The sequence below is a fragment of the Carcharodon carcharias genome, chromosome 1 (assembly GCF_017639515.1).
Source record: "Carcharodon carcharias isolate sCarCar2 chromosome 1, sCarCar2.pri, whole genome shotgun sequence".
In the NCBI taxonomy this organism is placed as follows: domain Eukaryota; kingdom Metazoa; phylum Chordata; class Chondrichthyes; order Lamniformes; family Lamnidae; genus Carcharodon; species Carcharodon carcharias.
Genome location: NC_054467.1, coordinates 221085935 through 221103036, shown reverse-complemented (window position 1 = coordinate 221103036; position 17102 = coordinate 221085935). Strand labels below are relative to the sequence as shown.

Here is a 17102-nt window from a genome sequence, read left to right as displayed (position 1 = left end):
ACATGAGGAAAACTCTTTATGCAGTGCATGGTTAGGATCTGAATGTTCTGCCTGAGATTGTTGTGAAGGCAGATTCATTTAAGGCCTTTAAATGAGAACTGAAGAATTGTGTGAAGCGATAAAGTTTGCAAGGTTATGGGAAAAGGCAGAGGAGTGGGACTAGGTGTGTTGCTCTTCTGGCAAACCAGCACTGACATGACTGCCTGAATGACCTCTTTGAGTGCTTAACCATTGTGATTATGGACAAAAATATCAGCATATCCTCTTCATGTATCGAGCAATTTGATGTGCTTTTCCAGTTCATTGTTTTTATTCCTAAGAATCTTATTCCCAATATATTATCTATTCTGAAGTCTTTTAACTGAAGCCCTTACATTAACCTACATTGCATTTTCAGGTTTGTCTGCTGCAGCTGGAATAGGAGTGGATGACTTGCGCCGTCTATGTATTCTCAGGATGAGTTTTGTTAAAGGCTGGGGACCTGATTACCCAAGGCAAAGCATCAAAGAGACCCCTTGCTGGATTGAAATTCACCTACATCGTGCCCTTCAGCTGCTGGATGAAGTACTTCACACCATGCCAATTGCAGAACCACAGCCCCTGGACTGAGTTGCTCTACAATAGTCATTGTCTTGCTTGGGTGGGGTGGGGAGAAGACTAGAGTTCAACCTTGTTAATAAACTGATGTATTTTACTTTTGTTCAGCATATTCTTTCAGAACAAAAACTTTTTTGGTAGGTATGCAAAAAAAAATCAAACAGCAAAACTACTGTTTATTTTCTCTTGACAAACCTCAGTATTCAAGCTTGTGTCTTTGTTTCCTACTTTGATACTCCACCAGTATGATTCACAGCCTGTATGACTTATTACAGACTGTATTAACTACCAATAATGGTTATCCTACATTCAAATGCTGTGAAAAATGCTTGATTTGGTGCTGCAAAAGGCTATTCAGTTCATTTGGTTAGCCACTCTTCTCCAAGCCCAAAACTGAACTGGGAGGATGGGGCAAAATGTGGGAACAATGAGAGTATCATTGTTTGAGTTCTGATAGTTTTGCTGATAGTACATTGAAACCTTAATAACTAATACCTCCATGCCAGAAAAGGCAGTACTAAGTGGGGGAGGGTAATTATTTTGAAAAAAATGTTTTCTGGTTTACAATTTAGAAATTTCCAGAGCAATCAAAAACTGGTTGAGAAAACAGATGGCGACCTGTTTTTGAAAAAAAACATGCATTACAGCAAAGTAGCCTCTTCAGCCACATTTTACAGATCCAGGCTTTCTTTATTTGAAAGAACACCTGATTTGCACTTTATTCAAAAAAAACTTTCTTTTTTATACTGCACCCTTAAGAGAGAGCTCCTCTATAGAGGGATGTTTGTATTGTACAGTTAGTTCATCACCTTCAATAATGTAGTTTGCTTCTTTATTTTTTTCTTTCAATCTCTTTCTTATGTTTCTTTGCATGTGGGTCTGGCCATTGTTTAACATTGGCTGCTTTGGCCAAAGTTTTCAAATTACGCACAGCTTATGACCAGAGACAGGAGGTTTAAGAAATGCTTGTTTCTGATCTGAGAGAAAAACTTAAAAAGCTGTATATTTTTTTACAGAAATCAAGATCTTGTTAGTAACACTAAAAAAGTGGAACTTTTTTTTCTGTGCTATTCAGATGCATCTGATGCTGAAATGCCTGTGTTCGTTCTTCTTTGTTTCGATTTCCCCTCCCCCCCAAACACCCCCTAATTCCATGTATACCATGTTTGAGGTGATAAGGCATTCTTTGTTATTGATGTTCCCTGTAAGGAATGCATTTTTCAGCATTAGATGATGATGAATTTTGTTAAGATCAACATCAAGGGCATTCATGTTTTGTAGCCAGATCAAATTTTGTTTTACCCTGTCTGTTTTTAACACATTCTTATACTGTAGAAATGGAAGGTTGAACTTTCTTTTTAAAACATCATTCTGCAGTGTATTTTTTGGCTTATTTAATATAATTGGTACCAAAATGCTGCTTATTTGACATCATCTGAAATTACTTCCACCATTATTACCAGCAGTGTTATAGAGTGCAAATACTTTCACCAGGTGGAACCTAAATTTGGATGGTCAAAACCTGTAATTGTACTGTTAAATCTTTTCACAATGCAGGTGGACATCATACAAAAGTTTCATATGCTTATTATTATTCACTGAAATCTAAATTGGAGGAGAGGGAAGACGTACCCAAAACAGTGTGCCAGTGAACATTTCATGTTATTAAAATCCTAGTGGCAACATTTGAGTATTCATTTAGGAGCATTATGTATTTACTGCTCTTCATTGCATCTGCCAATTGGTTTCTGTGAAATACATTGATGTCACAATTCCAGTCGAAACCAAATGTAAATTGAAGTGTATCTTTTATGAGCAAATGTAATTTTTACAGGAGTTAAAAATGAAGATGGGGAGCTACTAATTTAGGTTATTTTTAATTATTTGAATAACAAAACCAATTACTATGCCTTTGAAATGCTTCTCAGCCAAATGGAAGGTCTGTATTGTTGGAAATGTGACCACCTAGGAATGTAATGAATCATAAGACCAGTACAAGTTTTTCTTTTAACACTCTAATTATTTTGAATCTGGATTGACTTCTGCTTTCTGGTTAGTAGCTGTTGTTTAAGTTGCAAGTGACATGCTATTGTAAAGTTTTTAAGACAGTTTGCTAAAGGGGTGGGGAAATTGCCAATCTCAGCTTTTATTTCTCCCTTTTGCTGTGTGTGGATGTGTGCACATTTTGCAAATCTTTATACTATGCTTCGGCACCATTTGTAGAGACTACTAGGAACCAAGTATTATTAGGATAGTTAAGAACAGAAAAAAAGTATACGATAAAAATCTGAAATGCCTACCTAGAAATAGTTAAGACGGCCCTTTTTCTTACATTAGAGTTGCATTGGATTATGCTATTTATTAAAACTAATGTGTAAGAGATCATTCATTGACATTGCAGGGGTTAGGATGAAATTATAGTTAACGGCTCAAAGTAACTGAGTGCCTGTCTTGTGCAATTAAGAGATATTTTAATTCTTTGAATTGGGCGCAAAAAAATTCTGATGAAATCCTGCATTTTGCATGGTTGATGTTTTTAAAAAAAAATTTTCCTCAGTCTACATTTAAATTTTAGGGATACTTTTCATTTTGAAATTTAGAAACACCCAACGTTAAAACCTAATTTAAAAAATAAACTTCCAATTCCCCCATCATGGTCCAAGTCAGTTTTTACTCGAGTCCTTTCAGATTTTTAGGTCCTTATTTAGTTCGCTATGACTAAGAGAACTGATAGAAAATGGACATCATAAACCTTTTGAGTTACAATATAAAATAGGCTTGGAAGGGACTACAGACCTAAATCTAAACAAGGGGAAAAATAGCATCTGCAGTGTTATTCCTTTGTAGTAAAAGATTGAATTGAGCAGAAGGACTGTAAGCTGACTGAGAATTTTGCATTAACATTGAGACACATTGTGAATCAGGCATTCTGACGTCTGTTGTTTTGAGCCCCTGTTGGTTTGATGATTGGAATGGCATTGACTGCACAAGGTAGCAATGGAAATCTGTCTGGAATAGAACAACTTTGACAAAATGTCACCAGATATTCTGAATGGAACAAATAATGTATGCATTTTATCTTTTAAGCAACTAGTATAAATAAAATGTTTGCAAAGTATACTATTTCCTCTTTTATTTTAGCAGCCTGTCTTGGTTATCTAAAAGCCTCTAAAGTCAGTAATTCTGTTCAACCTGAAACATTATAAATCTTTCTCCAAATGATGTAGCCTGATTCAATTATTTTCTGCAGGTGTAGACTGTTGCAATAAATGCTTTGCAGCTGCATCATGCCTCTCCATGCACTTGATTTGTATTGGCTAAGTTAATGTATCCAAGCCATGTGCCCCCTTGTTTTCTTCTTCAGTTTAAAGTGTACATAAAGATACATAAACAGCCCATTAATTTAGTCCTAACTTTAAAAAAAAAAATCAGAACTGATTCTGTATACTCTTGAAGTGAGATGTGATGCAGGTACTTATCATTTCGCTCGGATAGGATGACTTGTTACTCTGCTTCTGGTGAAGTGTGCAACGAGCACAAGTGGACCTCATTGTGATAGACTTGTAGGCATGTGACTAAATGTTCCCAATAATTGGGAGTTTCATCCTTGATGGAGTTACTTCCTCAATGAAGTTTAAAGCAGCATTCAGCAGAAGCTGGAGGAAAATTTGAAAATTTCACCACTTGTTCTGAAAAATTCAACTGACAATTTAAGCTCAGTGCCTCAGTGATGGGACATGAGTTTACATTAGCAGTATTTCATTTCATGAGTTACTTATCTCCACTTAGGAAGGGGATTGAGCAGAGGCTAGATGCATCTTCCAGGTTGTGCTTACACATTTACTAATGATTAATTGCAGAATATCATTGGGGGAGGATTGTGAATGGGATGCCAATGCTCAATGGTGGGAGAAATACATGCGATACCTATTGAGGGGAAAAGTCAATTTACACAATTGGAAGGTGGGAGGAGCTTTTTATGCACTGACTTGAACCTGCTGGGCTGAATGGCCTGTTTATGTGTGTAAATACTATCCAAGGGTGTAGAAAATTGTTGGAGGAACCATACACCACTGCACATTCTTGTAATGTTACTTTCTGTTCCCTATGGAAACTACCCTCCATAACATTGCCAACATTTTGTAATACAAGTCTAGACAATTTTAAGAAGTCTCCGGGCTAATCGCTAAGCTATATCCCTCATATCCTAGTATGTCTGTCTTCATCCATCCTCATTCTGAGAGTTGGCCACAATGTTTCTGCACTGATTTCTGTTCTCCACTGCCCTCACTGCCTGTCCCATAGAGAAACCAGTCCACGTTTTGATTTAATCCATCTGTGCCATCTTGGGTCTTTATGCATGTTTTCCAGATGTTTTGCCTTGCATTACCTCTCTTTCCAAACACTCGGCTCCTGTTTTCATCACATCCAAAATATGTGAGCTTTCTTGATATCACTGCATCAAACAAGTTCCTCCTAACACCAGTTTTCTCAAGCACCCACTGATTTGTCCGTTTGGCCAGACATGACACACGTAATACCTGTTTTGAGTCTTTTCATTTTAAATGCTCTTATTCTTCTTGATGGTTCAACTTTCACAGCCATACAAGGGCTTTCTGAAGGCTAATTTTCATTGTAATCGAAGTTCACAATGTAATGACCCTTGTTAAGTCTAGCCCAAATTTCTTTGGTAAACTCTACATCTTGCATGATTGAGTGAACCAAGATAGTGGAAGGTATTAGCCTACTCAAGCTGAATTCTGTTACTCAGAATCTTGCAGGTTTTTCCACCCATCCCCATTACCTTTGCCTGGTCAACATTGATCAGTTAGTAGCCTAAAAAGAAAATGTAGGAGACTGGACAGTTGAGGGCAGTGGGGTTGAAAATCTATCATGAAAGAAGGGCAGACTTGTATTATATTCAAGACCACAGGATGTTCCAAAACCAGCTAACAGCTAAGCAAGTAGTTTTGAAGTGGAGTCACTTATAATTTAGGAAACCAGAAGCTAATTTGAGCACAGTAAGATCCCACAGACAGCAATGTGGTAAAGACCAGATAATTTGTTTTTGTGATGTTGATTGAGGGATAAATATTGACCAGGACACAGGATAAATCCCCTGCTCTTCTGATGATTTCCGCTGCTTTTCTGTTTCTTTGCAAGTAAATTTTTCCAGTTTGTTTTCTCTCATTCAATTCTGTATGTAAATTAATCCAGATCCAGTCTTACTAGTTGATAAAAGCCCAACTGTCAGCACTTGTCCTTTCTGCTACAACACTGGTCCCACTGTGGTTCATGTGCAGCCCATCTCAGCAGTACATTTCCTTCCCAATACTACATTTCCTTCCTGACCCAGTACTGGTGCCAGTGCCCCATGAAGTGGAAATCCCCCTCTCCGTACTAGTGATTCTACCATATGCTCATCTTCCTATTCAACCTTTCCCTTTGCCAATTAGAACAGGGCTTGGGTAGTAATCTCAGGATTACCAGTTGTGAGGTACTGTTTTCACATGTAATGTCTAACTTTTGATATTCCCTTATTAGGGCTCCCTTTCCTTCCCCATAACTTTGAACATAGAAATGAATCTCGGCTAGGTATCTAAGGATAATTGGAACTCAAATGCAAGTCAATTCTCACTTGGGTATGCGAACTAAGAATCTAACTCTGTAACCACTAAGGATAAGCATGAAAACATTGGTCTAGCAAATAAATTGAAATTAATTTAAATAAATATTTATTTATGCTCCCGCACAATGAATAAGCAGTGCTAGCCTAATACACGAATATATGCTGCAAACCTTAAACAGCAGTTGTGTTGTTTCCAGGGTTGTGTAAATTAATCCTGAGCTAAATATTCACCCATCAATCATTCTGTTTAATTATACAGCACTGCAACAAGTTTTATCTGGAGCACTGCCAATTGGATCCTGGATTCCTTAGACACCTTCAGGATTCATAACTTATTTAAAGTATACTGTACTAAATTTCATTTGTAATTAAGATTTCACAGGCTGCAGTACAGTAAAGAAGTTTTGATAACCATTATAACACTAGATACTGTAAACTGCTAAATGTTGCTATATTATATTGAATCAGGAGTGTCAGGCAGGTCAGCATAATTGGCAAGAGACCAGGAGTGTGAAGCAGGTCAGCATCATTCACTGGAGGAACTGGATGGGGTGTGAAATAGGGCAGCATCACTCGCTGAAGAGGGACTGGGTGGGGTGTGAAACAGGGCAGCATCACTTGCTGAACAGAGACTGGGTGGGGTGTGATGCAGGGCAGCATCACTCGCTGAAGAGAGACTGGGTGGGGTGTGAAGCAGGGCAGCATCACTCGCTGAAGAGAGACTGGGTGGGGTGTGAAGCAGGGCAGCATCACTCGCTGAAGAGAGACTGGGTGGGGTGTGAAGCAGGGCAGCATCACTCGCTGAAGAGAGACTGGGTGGGGTGTGAAGCAGGGCAGCATCACTCACTGAAGAGAGACTGGGTGGGGTATGAAGCAGGGCAGTATCACTCACTGGAGGAAGTGGGTGGAGTGTGAAGCAGGGCAGCACCAATCACTGAAGAGAGACTGGGTGGGGTGTGAAGCAGGGCAGCATCACTCGCTGGAGGAAGTGGATGGAGTGTGAAGCAGGGCAGCATCACTCATTGAAGAGAGACTGGGTGGGGTGTGAAGCAGGGCAGCATCACTCGCTGAAGAGAGACTGGGTGGGGTGTGAAGCAGGGCAGCATCACTCGCTGAAGAGAGACTGGGTGGGGTGTGAAGCAGGGCAGCATCACTCGCTGAAGAGAGACTGGGTGGGGTGTGAAGCAGGGCAGCATCACTCGCTGAAGAGAGACTGGGTGGGGTGTGAAGCAGGGCAGCATCACTCGCTGAAGAGAGACTGGGTGGGGTGTGAAGCAGGGCAGCATCACTCGCTGAAGAGAGACTGGGTGGGGTGTGAAGCAGGGCAGCATCACTCGCTGAAGAGAGACTGGGTGGGGTGTGAAGCAGGGCAGCATCACTCGCTGAAGAGAGACTGGGTGGGGTGTGAAGCAGGGCAGCATCACTCGCTGAAGAGAGACTGGGTGGGGTGTGAAGCAGGGCAGCATCACTCGCTGAAGAGATACTGGGTGGGGTGTGAAGCAGGGCAGCATCACTCGCTGAACAGAGACTGGGTGGGGTGTGAAGCAGGGCAGCATCACTCGCTGAACAGAGACTGGGTGGGGTGTGAAGCAGGGCAGCATCACTCGCTGAAGAGAGACTGGGTGGGGTGTGAAGCAGGGCAGCATCACTCGCTGAAGAGATACTGGGTGGGGTGTGAAGCAGGGCAGCATCACTCGCTGAACAGAGACTGGGTGGGGTGTGAAGCAGGGCAGCATCACTCGCTGAACAGAGACTGGGTGGGGTGTGAAGCAGGGCAGCATCACTCGCTGAAGAGAGACTGGGTGGGGTGTGAAGCAGGGCAGCATCACTCGCTGAAGAGAGACTGGGTGGGGTGTGAAGCAGGGCAGCATCACTCGCTGCAGGGACTGGGAGAGAGAAAAAAAATCCCTAAATCACTAAAAAGCAGTTAGTTGATTGGCTGGTGAGTACTGCTGCTGATTTTCCTTTCTCCAAAGGTTGACTTAGTGAGCGGTGGGAAACAGAGCGGAGCAGGACTTCAGCTGGTGAGCAGCGGGAAGCAGGGAACAGACCAGGGCTGAAAATAGTGGAGAGAACAAAATTTCATTTGGTGAGTGACTGGAAATAGCGATAGCAGAGTGAAGTTTAAAACAGTGCGGAGAGAGCAAGGCTTCAATTGATGAGTAGCTGGAAACAGAGCAGAACGGGGCTATCCACCACCAAGAGCCAGGTTGAAGGGTCAGAGCCTGCATTCAGAAAGAAAAATCAATGTGTAAATCACAGGTAAGCAGCTAGGTGATTGGCTGTTGAGTATTTCATATTTATCTCACCCAAATAAGGAATAAGCTGCTGTCTTTTTTTTAGCATAAAGTTTACTACTCCTAGTAATGTGTATTAAGGATTATTAGGGTCCATTAGCAGTGGTAAGTTTCATTAGCAGTAGCAAGGTTATTAACTAACAGATAAAGGAGGGGCAGGGCTGCTCCTACCTTAAGACTGCATATCCTGTGCTACGTGGGAACTCCAGGATGCTTCCCGTGTCCTGGATAACCATTTGTCATCAGTTGCAGCAGCTTGAGCTCCAGGTTTCGGAGCTTGACCAGCAGCTGGCATCACTGGTGCAGCCATGAGGTTGAGAGATTTGTGGATGGCAGTTGATACTTGTGATCACCCTGCAGCTTAAGGATATGTAGGGAAAGACAGAGTGTGTGACCACCAGAAAGTCAAGTAGAAGCAGGCAGGTAATCCCCTGAGTGCAACCCACTCTCCAACAGAATCCAAGTGAGGCTGATGGTTCATCTGGGGAGTGCAGCCAGAGGCAAGTCATGGGCACCACGGATGGCTTGGCTGTACAGGGGGGTACAAGGGAGGCTGGAAGATCAATAGTGATAGGTGCTTTGATAGAATAGACAGGCGTTTCTGTGGCTCCAGATATGAATCCAGAATGATGTGTTGGCTCCCTGGTGCAAGGGTCAGCAATACCACTGAACAGTTGCAGAGCATCCTGAGGAGGAGGAGGGTGAACAGCTAGCAGTCATAGTCTACATTGACACGAACAACATAGGCAGAAAGAGTGATGCGGTCCTATTCTTTCATGGGACGTGGGCGTTACTTGCAAGGCCAGCATTTGTTGCCCATCCCTGATTGTCTGTGAACTGAGGGCATTTAAGAGCCAACCATGTTTAGACCATAAGACATAGCAGCAGAAATTAGGCCATTCAGCCCATCGAGTCTGCTCCGCCATTCAATCATGGCTGATAAGTTTCTCAACCCCATTCTCCTGCCTTCTCCCCGTAACCTTTGATCCCCTTACCAATCAATACCTATCTAACTTGGTCTTAAATACACTCAATGACCTGGCCTCCACAACCTTCTGTGGCAATGAATTCCATAGATTCACCACTCTCTGGCTAAAGAAATTTCTCCTCATCTCTGTTCTAAAAGGTCTTCCCTTTACTCTGAGGCTGTGCCCTCAGGTCCTAGTCTCTCCTGCAAAACATCTTCCCCACGTCCACTCTATCCAGGCCTTTCAGTATTCTGTAAGTTTCAATCAGATCCCCCCTCATCCTTCTAAACTCCATCGAGAGTCCTCAAACGTTCCTCATATGTTAAGCCTTTCATTCCTGGTATCATTCTCATGAACCTCCTCTGGACCAGCACCTCCTTCCTGAGATATGGGGCCCAAAATTGCTCACAATATTCTAAATGTGGTCTGACCAGAGCCTTATAAAACCTCAGCAGCGTTTTTGAGAGTCTGGAGTCACATGTAGGCCAGACAATTTGCTTCCCTAAAGGACATTAGTGAACCAGATGGGTTTTTACAATAATCACTGATAGTTGTCATGGTCACCATTACTGAGACTAGCTTTATATTCCAGATTTATTTATTGAATTTAAATTCCACCAGCTGCTGTGGTGGGATTTGAACCCATGTCCCCAGAGCATTAGGCTCCACCTATAGATTACTAATCCAGCGACATTACTGTTATGGCACCATCTCCCCCAGTTTAGGGAACTAAGTTGGAAATTAGCAAGCAGGACCTCAAAAGTAATAACCTCCAGATTACTTCCAGTACCATGCACAAGTGAGTATAAAATAGAAGGATAAAGTAGATGAATGCATGGCTGGAGAGCTTTAGATTCTTGGGACATTGGGACCAGCTGTGGAGGAGATGGAATCTGTGTAGGCCGAATGGGTGGCACCTAAATAGAGCTGGGACTGAGTTCCTCGCTGGGCGATTTGCTACTGCTATTGGGGAGAGCTTGAACTAACTTGGCAGGGGTATAGGAACCAGGAGAAAATATCAGAGAGGAATAACAAGGTGCACAGAATACTGGGAGAGATAGATAACACTAGAGTAGGGAATAGTAAGTTATTGGGTGAAGTCAGAGTAAGGGAGAAAGTAATAAAGTTTTAATCAGGGTTAATGTGCCTGTATGCATTTACAAAGAGTGTGGTTGGGGAGTTGCAGGTGCAGATTGACATTGGAAATATGATGTTGTGGCTATAACAGAAACTTGACTAAAAATTCCTGGATACAAGGTGTTCAGGAAAGATAGGAAAGGAAGAAAAGGGGGAGGGCTGGCGATATTGATTAAGGCAGGCATTGCAGTACTGGAGAGAGAAGATACTCCAGAGGGGTCAAGGACAGAATCTATTTGGCAGAACTAAGGAACAAAAAGTTGCAATTACTTTGCTCAGTGTAGTCTATAGCCCACCAAGACATAGAGGGACAAATAGGCAAGGAAATTATAGAGAGGTGCAAGAATTATATAGTATTCAAAATGAGGTCTCTAATAATCCAAATATAGAGACTGGTATAGTAGTAGTGTAAAGGGCAGAGAGGGGCAAGAGTTCCTGGACTGTGTTTATGAATAATTTCTATAGCAGCATGTTTCCGGTTCAATGTGGAAGGAGGCATTGCTGCACCTAGCCCTTGGGAATGAGAGGCAGGCCAAGTCGATCAAGTGTCAGTAGGATGGATAATACAATGGAGAACCATGCTGATAATAGAAGGCTCTGAGGGGAAGTGATAAAGCAAATAACAGAAGCAAAAAAGAGGGTGTATGAAAAGAGACTGGCAACCAACATAAAAGGGAATGCCAAAGTATTCTATAGGCATATATAGAGTAAAAGGGTGGAGTAGGGATGAAGAGGGACCAAAAAAAGAGACTATGCATGGAGGCAGCGAGAAATAGGTGGCGTATTAAACAAATACTTTGCATCTGTCTTTACCAAGGCTACCCAAGACATGGTGAAAGAGGAGGTAATTTATACACTAGAAAGATTTAAAATAGATAAGGCGAAGGTTTTAGATAAGCTGTCTATACTTAAAATTGATAAAGCAGCAGGACTGGATGAGATGCATCCAACGATACTGAGTGAAATGAGAGAGGGAATGGTGGAGGCGCTGGCCATGATTTTCTAGTCTTCCTTAGACTCGGGTGGTTCCAGAAGACTGGAGAATTGCAAATGTTATAGCCGTGTTCAAAAAAGGGTGTAAAGCTAAACCCAGCAACCACAGGCCAGTCAGTTTAATTTCAATGGTGGAGAATCTTCTAGAAACAATAATTTGGGACAAAATTAATAGTCACATTGACAAATGCAGGTTAATTAAGGAAAGCCAGCATGGATCTGTTATGGGAAATCATATTTAACTAACTTGCTTGAGTTTTTTGGAGAGGTAACAGAGGGGGTTGATGAAGGCAACCGTTGATGTGGTGTACATGGACTTTCGAAAGCATTTGATACAGTGCCACACAATAGATTGTGAGCAAAGTTATAGCTCATGGAATAAAAGGTAAAGTAATAACATAGATAGGAAATTGGCTGAGTGACAGGAAACAGAGTAGTAGAGTTCTGAAGACTAGTCATGTTGGACTCGAAACATTAACTCTGTTTCTCTCTCCACAGATGCTGCTGGACCTGCTGAGTTTTTCCAGCACTTAGATTTTATTTCTGATTTCTGGCACCTGCAGTATTTTGCTTTTATATTAGAAAATAATGGTTAATGGATGTTTTTCAGACTGGAGGAAGGTTTGTAGTGGAGTACACCAGCAGTCAGTGTTGAGATCTGATATATATTAATGACTTGGATATTGGTGTACAGGGCACAATTTCAAAATTCGTTGATGATACAAAACTTGGAAGAATTGTTAACTGTAAGGAGGATAGTGTAGAATTTCAAAAGGACATCGATATGTTGTTGGAATGGGTGGACAAATGGCAGATGAATTTCAATGCGGAGAAATGTGAAGTGGTTCATTTTGGTAGGAAGAACATGGAGAGACAACATAAAATAAAGGATACAATTTTAAAGGGGATGCAACAGCAGAAGGACCTGGGTGTTTATTTGCATAAATGTTAAGGACAGGAAAGAAAGGAAAATTAAACTTTCCTCTCACCAACTGTCTGCGAGCAGAAGGTATTTTTGGATTATTTTTGAAATAGGCTATGGCATGTTTTCGCAAAACCTCAGTTTGTGAGATCTAATTTACTAATAAATTGCAGCAAATTTGTGTTATGGTTAACTCAGAAGGTTAGTTTATTCACATTCAAACCCAGGTGAGGAGTGTTCGCAACATCCCACTCCACTACACACGCACACAGTAATGGGGAATAGAAAAAAAGTTTTACAACTATGGATAATAACAGTAAAAGAACCACAGAAATGAATATTAGTTCACATGATTATCAAAGCCCAGAATCAGAATCCAGTGAGAAGTTCTTTCATGTAAGAGCTTCAGCTGGCTGAAGACCGGAGTTGTAGAGTTCTCTACAGTTGGTGTTGATACCACAAGATGAAGTTGGTATACAAAGACTGAGTCAGTTCTGCAGTCCATGGTAGGAAATGTCCAGCAGAGACAGGCTTTGAGGAGCAGGCTGTTGTGTTGCTGTTCAGCCTGGAGTTCTGCTTCTTGGTGGTTAACTGGTTGGATGTTAAACAGCAAACTGAGGACTTTGCATTCTCAAAGGAATATAGAAATTTCAAAATTGTCACTGAAGTCATGTGACCTTCTTTCATCACAATGATTTCAAACAGGATGTTTATCTAGTGCCTGGAACTGGCTTTGATTTCAGGACTGATAATGTCTCTGTCATTAGCTGTTGAAAGCGTTACCATCCATATTGAGGTTCTTGTATCAGGAAGCAACTGTCTAGGCAGACCAGCTGATTCTGCTAGAGGGGTAAACTTATTAAGATGCAAATTACGTCCATTGTCTCCTCAACGGCCCCCTATTGAAATGGTCCTGGACTATTTCAGGTGTGAGATGGGTATGTTAACAGCTCTACAGACAAAACAAGTTCCGATCTATAAGTCCCCTGGTTTTGTGATTATAATGTCCTTACAATTGGGTGAGAGATTCCATGATTATGAGAGGAGGATTCTTTTGTTCTCGTAACTCCTTTTGGTAGCTTCCAGAAAAAAGGGCCACTCTTGTGGTCATGTGACTTATCATGTAACCATATTTTTGTATTAATTTTAAAAATAGCAAAGAAAAGTTTTAATATATATAGTTTTCTTTTCGTGTCTCATTGAAGGTGGCAGGATAGGTTGAGAGTACTGTTAATAAAGCATACAGTATCCTTACTCTTTATTAATAGGGGCATAGAGTACAAGAGTAAGGAAGTTATGTTGAACTTGTGTAAGACACTAGCTCGGCCTTAATTAGAGTATTGTATCCAGTTCTGGGCATCCTGCTTTAAGAAAAAGTGAAGGCATTGGAGGAAGTGCAGAAAAAAGTCATGCCTCCAGGGATGATGAACTTCAGTTATGAAGATAGATTGGAGAAGTTGGGACTGTTTTCCTTGGAGAAAAGTTATGTTATTAATGACGCAGTCCCATGATCGGTTGAGTGTTTATGCAGAATGAGATGGAACAGATTGGTAGTAGGATTACTAGTTTATGCCGTGCCCTTCACTTGATCTAAGGCAGGCAAATTTCTTTCATTTTTCAATTTGATCCCTACCTTTCCCTTTCCATTTGGCTACATTGCCTCAATAGATGACTGTGCCATAAATAATACCTATATGAAACACGCCCGCACTGTAAACTCACTTAAGTGGAAGCAGTTTGGTAACGCAATTAATGATGCTGCCAAACACTTAGGAAATCTCTCTGATCATGCACTTTCTGAAAGCAAGGAGTTTGTTCCTGTGCATGGCTTCAAGTTTGGTGTGCCTTCATTCTACAGTAAATGGGAAGAGGCATTTACCTGGTTCGAATTCCCCTATTCACAGCAATCCCACCATAAACCAGCATCCAATGAAGATGCTGAGTCCTTGAAAGCACACCTAGTTGATCTAGAGCACGCACATTGTGGGATACCCAGTGGCTTGGTCAGTTTTCGCATGCAGAGTGTATGTCAGATATAGTTGTGAGGCCTTAACATAGACACATATCTGAAAGCCCAACAAAGGGACTGGTATAGTCATTCTTAGCAAGCGTGATTATATTAACAAAATGCACACTGTTCTTGATGATGGGTCCAAGTTCCTATCCATTAGACTTGCTGCCAAGCATGACCGATTGGCCTGCTTGAAAGCAAGTTACAAAAAACATTTGTAGGACTTGTGTAAGAGTAATGAGCTGCCTGGTCGTGTCTATGATAGGATTTGACTTCATGGATCACTGCACCCATGTATGTATGGTGTAAAGAAAATATAATTTTTTCCAATATTACCATGGGATACTGTGAAGTAGGCTTGTAGGTTGTGGGGCTGTGTGTATGTTGTGTGTGTGTGTGTGTAACTAATTTAATTAGATTGAAGACAGTCAAACTACAAGGTTTATATCATCAAATGGTTAGGTGTAAAACAGGTGTTTTTGAAATGGAAATGAATGTGCTACGATGGGATACCAGTAGATACAGCATGAATAGGAAGTTGCATTAGGATGTAAATGAAGAGTGAATTTTTACCTATTGAATTTCAAAGAGAGAAAAAGGAAGTTTTACAACTGGCAAAGGTCATAAATAAAGCAAAGCTATCAAGTTTATTTTTTCCTGCAAGTGGTGGTCATAAAGACAACATGAAATATTTTTAGATTCTGGGAAGGGTAACTTGTTAAAGAAAGTTAAAACAATGGGTTTAAAAATGAAAGATGAAAAAACACATATTTAAGGAAAGATTGAAAGCTGTATGGGGGTGTGGCCATGTGATTTTGAAGAGTGTGCTGTGTGAGCACTGTCCTGGGAAGTAAAAAACTTCTAGCCACCCCAGAGAAGTGTCTGATTGTGCCAGAAAGCAAGGTTTTGTTACAAGCCTTGGATTTCCATCCTCAAGTGAGAGGGAGAGAGCAGCTCATGAAATACCTCCCTTTTAGCAACAGTGGGTGCCTTGCAGTAATATTACTGGAGGTTTTATAGATTAAGAACTTATAGGGACTGTTGCCTGGAAAAGGGTGTTTATTTGTGAGTCTAGCTAAGCAGAAATCTTTTGGGAAATGTTGTAATACTAAATTTAACTGTAATCTTGTGTATTTAATTTTTCTTTTCTTTTATTAATAAATGTTTTAATTTAATATTTAATATTTCCAAAAGTAGTGAAATTTTTACTTCTGACTTCAGTACACATACCTTCTCGTAATAAATACAAATAGTAAAATCATTGTGATAGCCAGACCAAGGTTCCCTTTGGGATTTGGTCAGCCTGGCAAATACCACCTGCCTTATCATAACAAGACTGGGGGCTCATCTGGAATTTTAAAAAAATTATTTGATTGGCTTGGAGTTGGTGAATCTGAAGACTATGAGTGTGAGAATAACACTGAAGTCAGGAGCTGGTGTTGAGGGATTTTAAAGTGGTTAGACTGCGAACATGGCTTTAGTAATTGCTAAGACCTTTCTGGGAGTGGAAGATGTAACCCTGACTGGTTTACAAAAAGTAACCAAGGCTCAGTTAACAGAATTGGCAGATAAGTTGCAGTTAGGATCAACTGCAGGGGTGAGGAAAGCAGACAATATTGAAGTAATAGCGTAGCATTTGAAATTGGAAGGGATACTAACAGGACCATGTTCTCCAAAGGGTCGGTCACTTGAATTGGCTAAGATTCAGTTGCACAGGAAAAAACTTGAATTAGAGGCAAAAGAGAGAGAAAATGAAAAAGAGAGAGCATTTCAAAGAGAAATTGAAATGTGAAAATTCAACCTCCAAACAGAGAAGTTAGCAATGGAGGAAAGAGAAAGGGAATACTGGCTTAAAAGGCTGGACCTCAAAAAAGAGCCCTCAGATGCTGAGGAAGGTTCTGATGGTGAAGCGACCAACTTCAACCCAAAATCCAGTGGATAGATGTTTAAATTTGTGCAGGCTGTTCCGAAGTTTGAGGAAAGAGAAGTAGAAGTGTTCTTTATTTCATTTGAGAAGATAGCTAAGCAAATGAAATGGCCACAAGAAATCTGAAAATTGCTTTTACAAAGTAGGTTGGAAGGTAGAGCTCATGAGGTATATGCATCACAGTCAGAAGAAGTATCTGTGGATTATGATGCAGTAAAAAAGGCTATTCCAACTGCCTATGAGTTGGTTCTTGAAGTGTACAGGCAGAAATTTTGGAGTGTAAGGAAACAGCCTGGACAGACTTCTATTGAGTTTGAGAGAGTAAAACAAAGTAATTTTGATCATTGGATATGGGCATTAAAGGTACAGACAACATTTGCAGCCCTTAGAGAAGTAATTCTTTCGGAAGTATTTAAACTTTCACTTCCTTCAGTTAGAACCTGCGTGGAAAAACAGCGGGTTAAAACAGCTAGGCAAACAGCAGAGATTGCTAAGGGGGATAGCTGGGGGAGGCATGGCTTAGTGGTATTGCTGGACAAGCAATCTAGAGACCCAGGGTAATGCTCTGGGGACCTGGGTTTGAATCCCACCATGATAGATAGTGAAATTTGAATTAAATAA

At 40.9% G+C, this 17102-nt stretch overlaps 1 protein-coding gene across 5 annotated transcripts in view; it reads left to right on the top strand.

The window, feature by feature from the left end:
- LOC121280363 (mothers against decapentaplegic homolog 4) overlaps positions 1-3715 on the top strand; it is an 89563-nt gene extending 85848 nt beyond the window's left edge. For 4 of the 5 annotated variants that reach the window (XM_041192313.1, XM_041192288.1, XM_041192298.1 and 1 more), the window contains one exon: positions 398-3715. In XM_041192313.1, coding sequence (XP_041048247.1) covers positions 398-609 — 212 coding nt within the window. In that variant the 3' untranslated portion in view covers positions 610-3715. The remainder of the gene's footprint in view (positions 1-397) is intronic. The other variant, XM_041192322.1, reaches the window with a different exon arrangement.
- The last annotated feature ends 13387 nt before the right edge of the window (positions 3716-17102 follow it).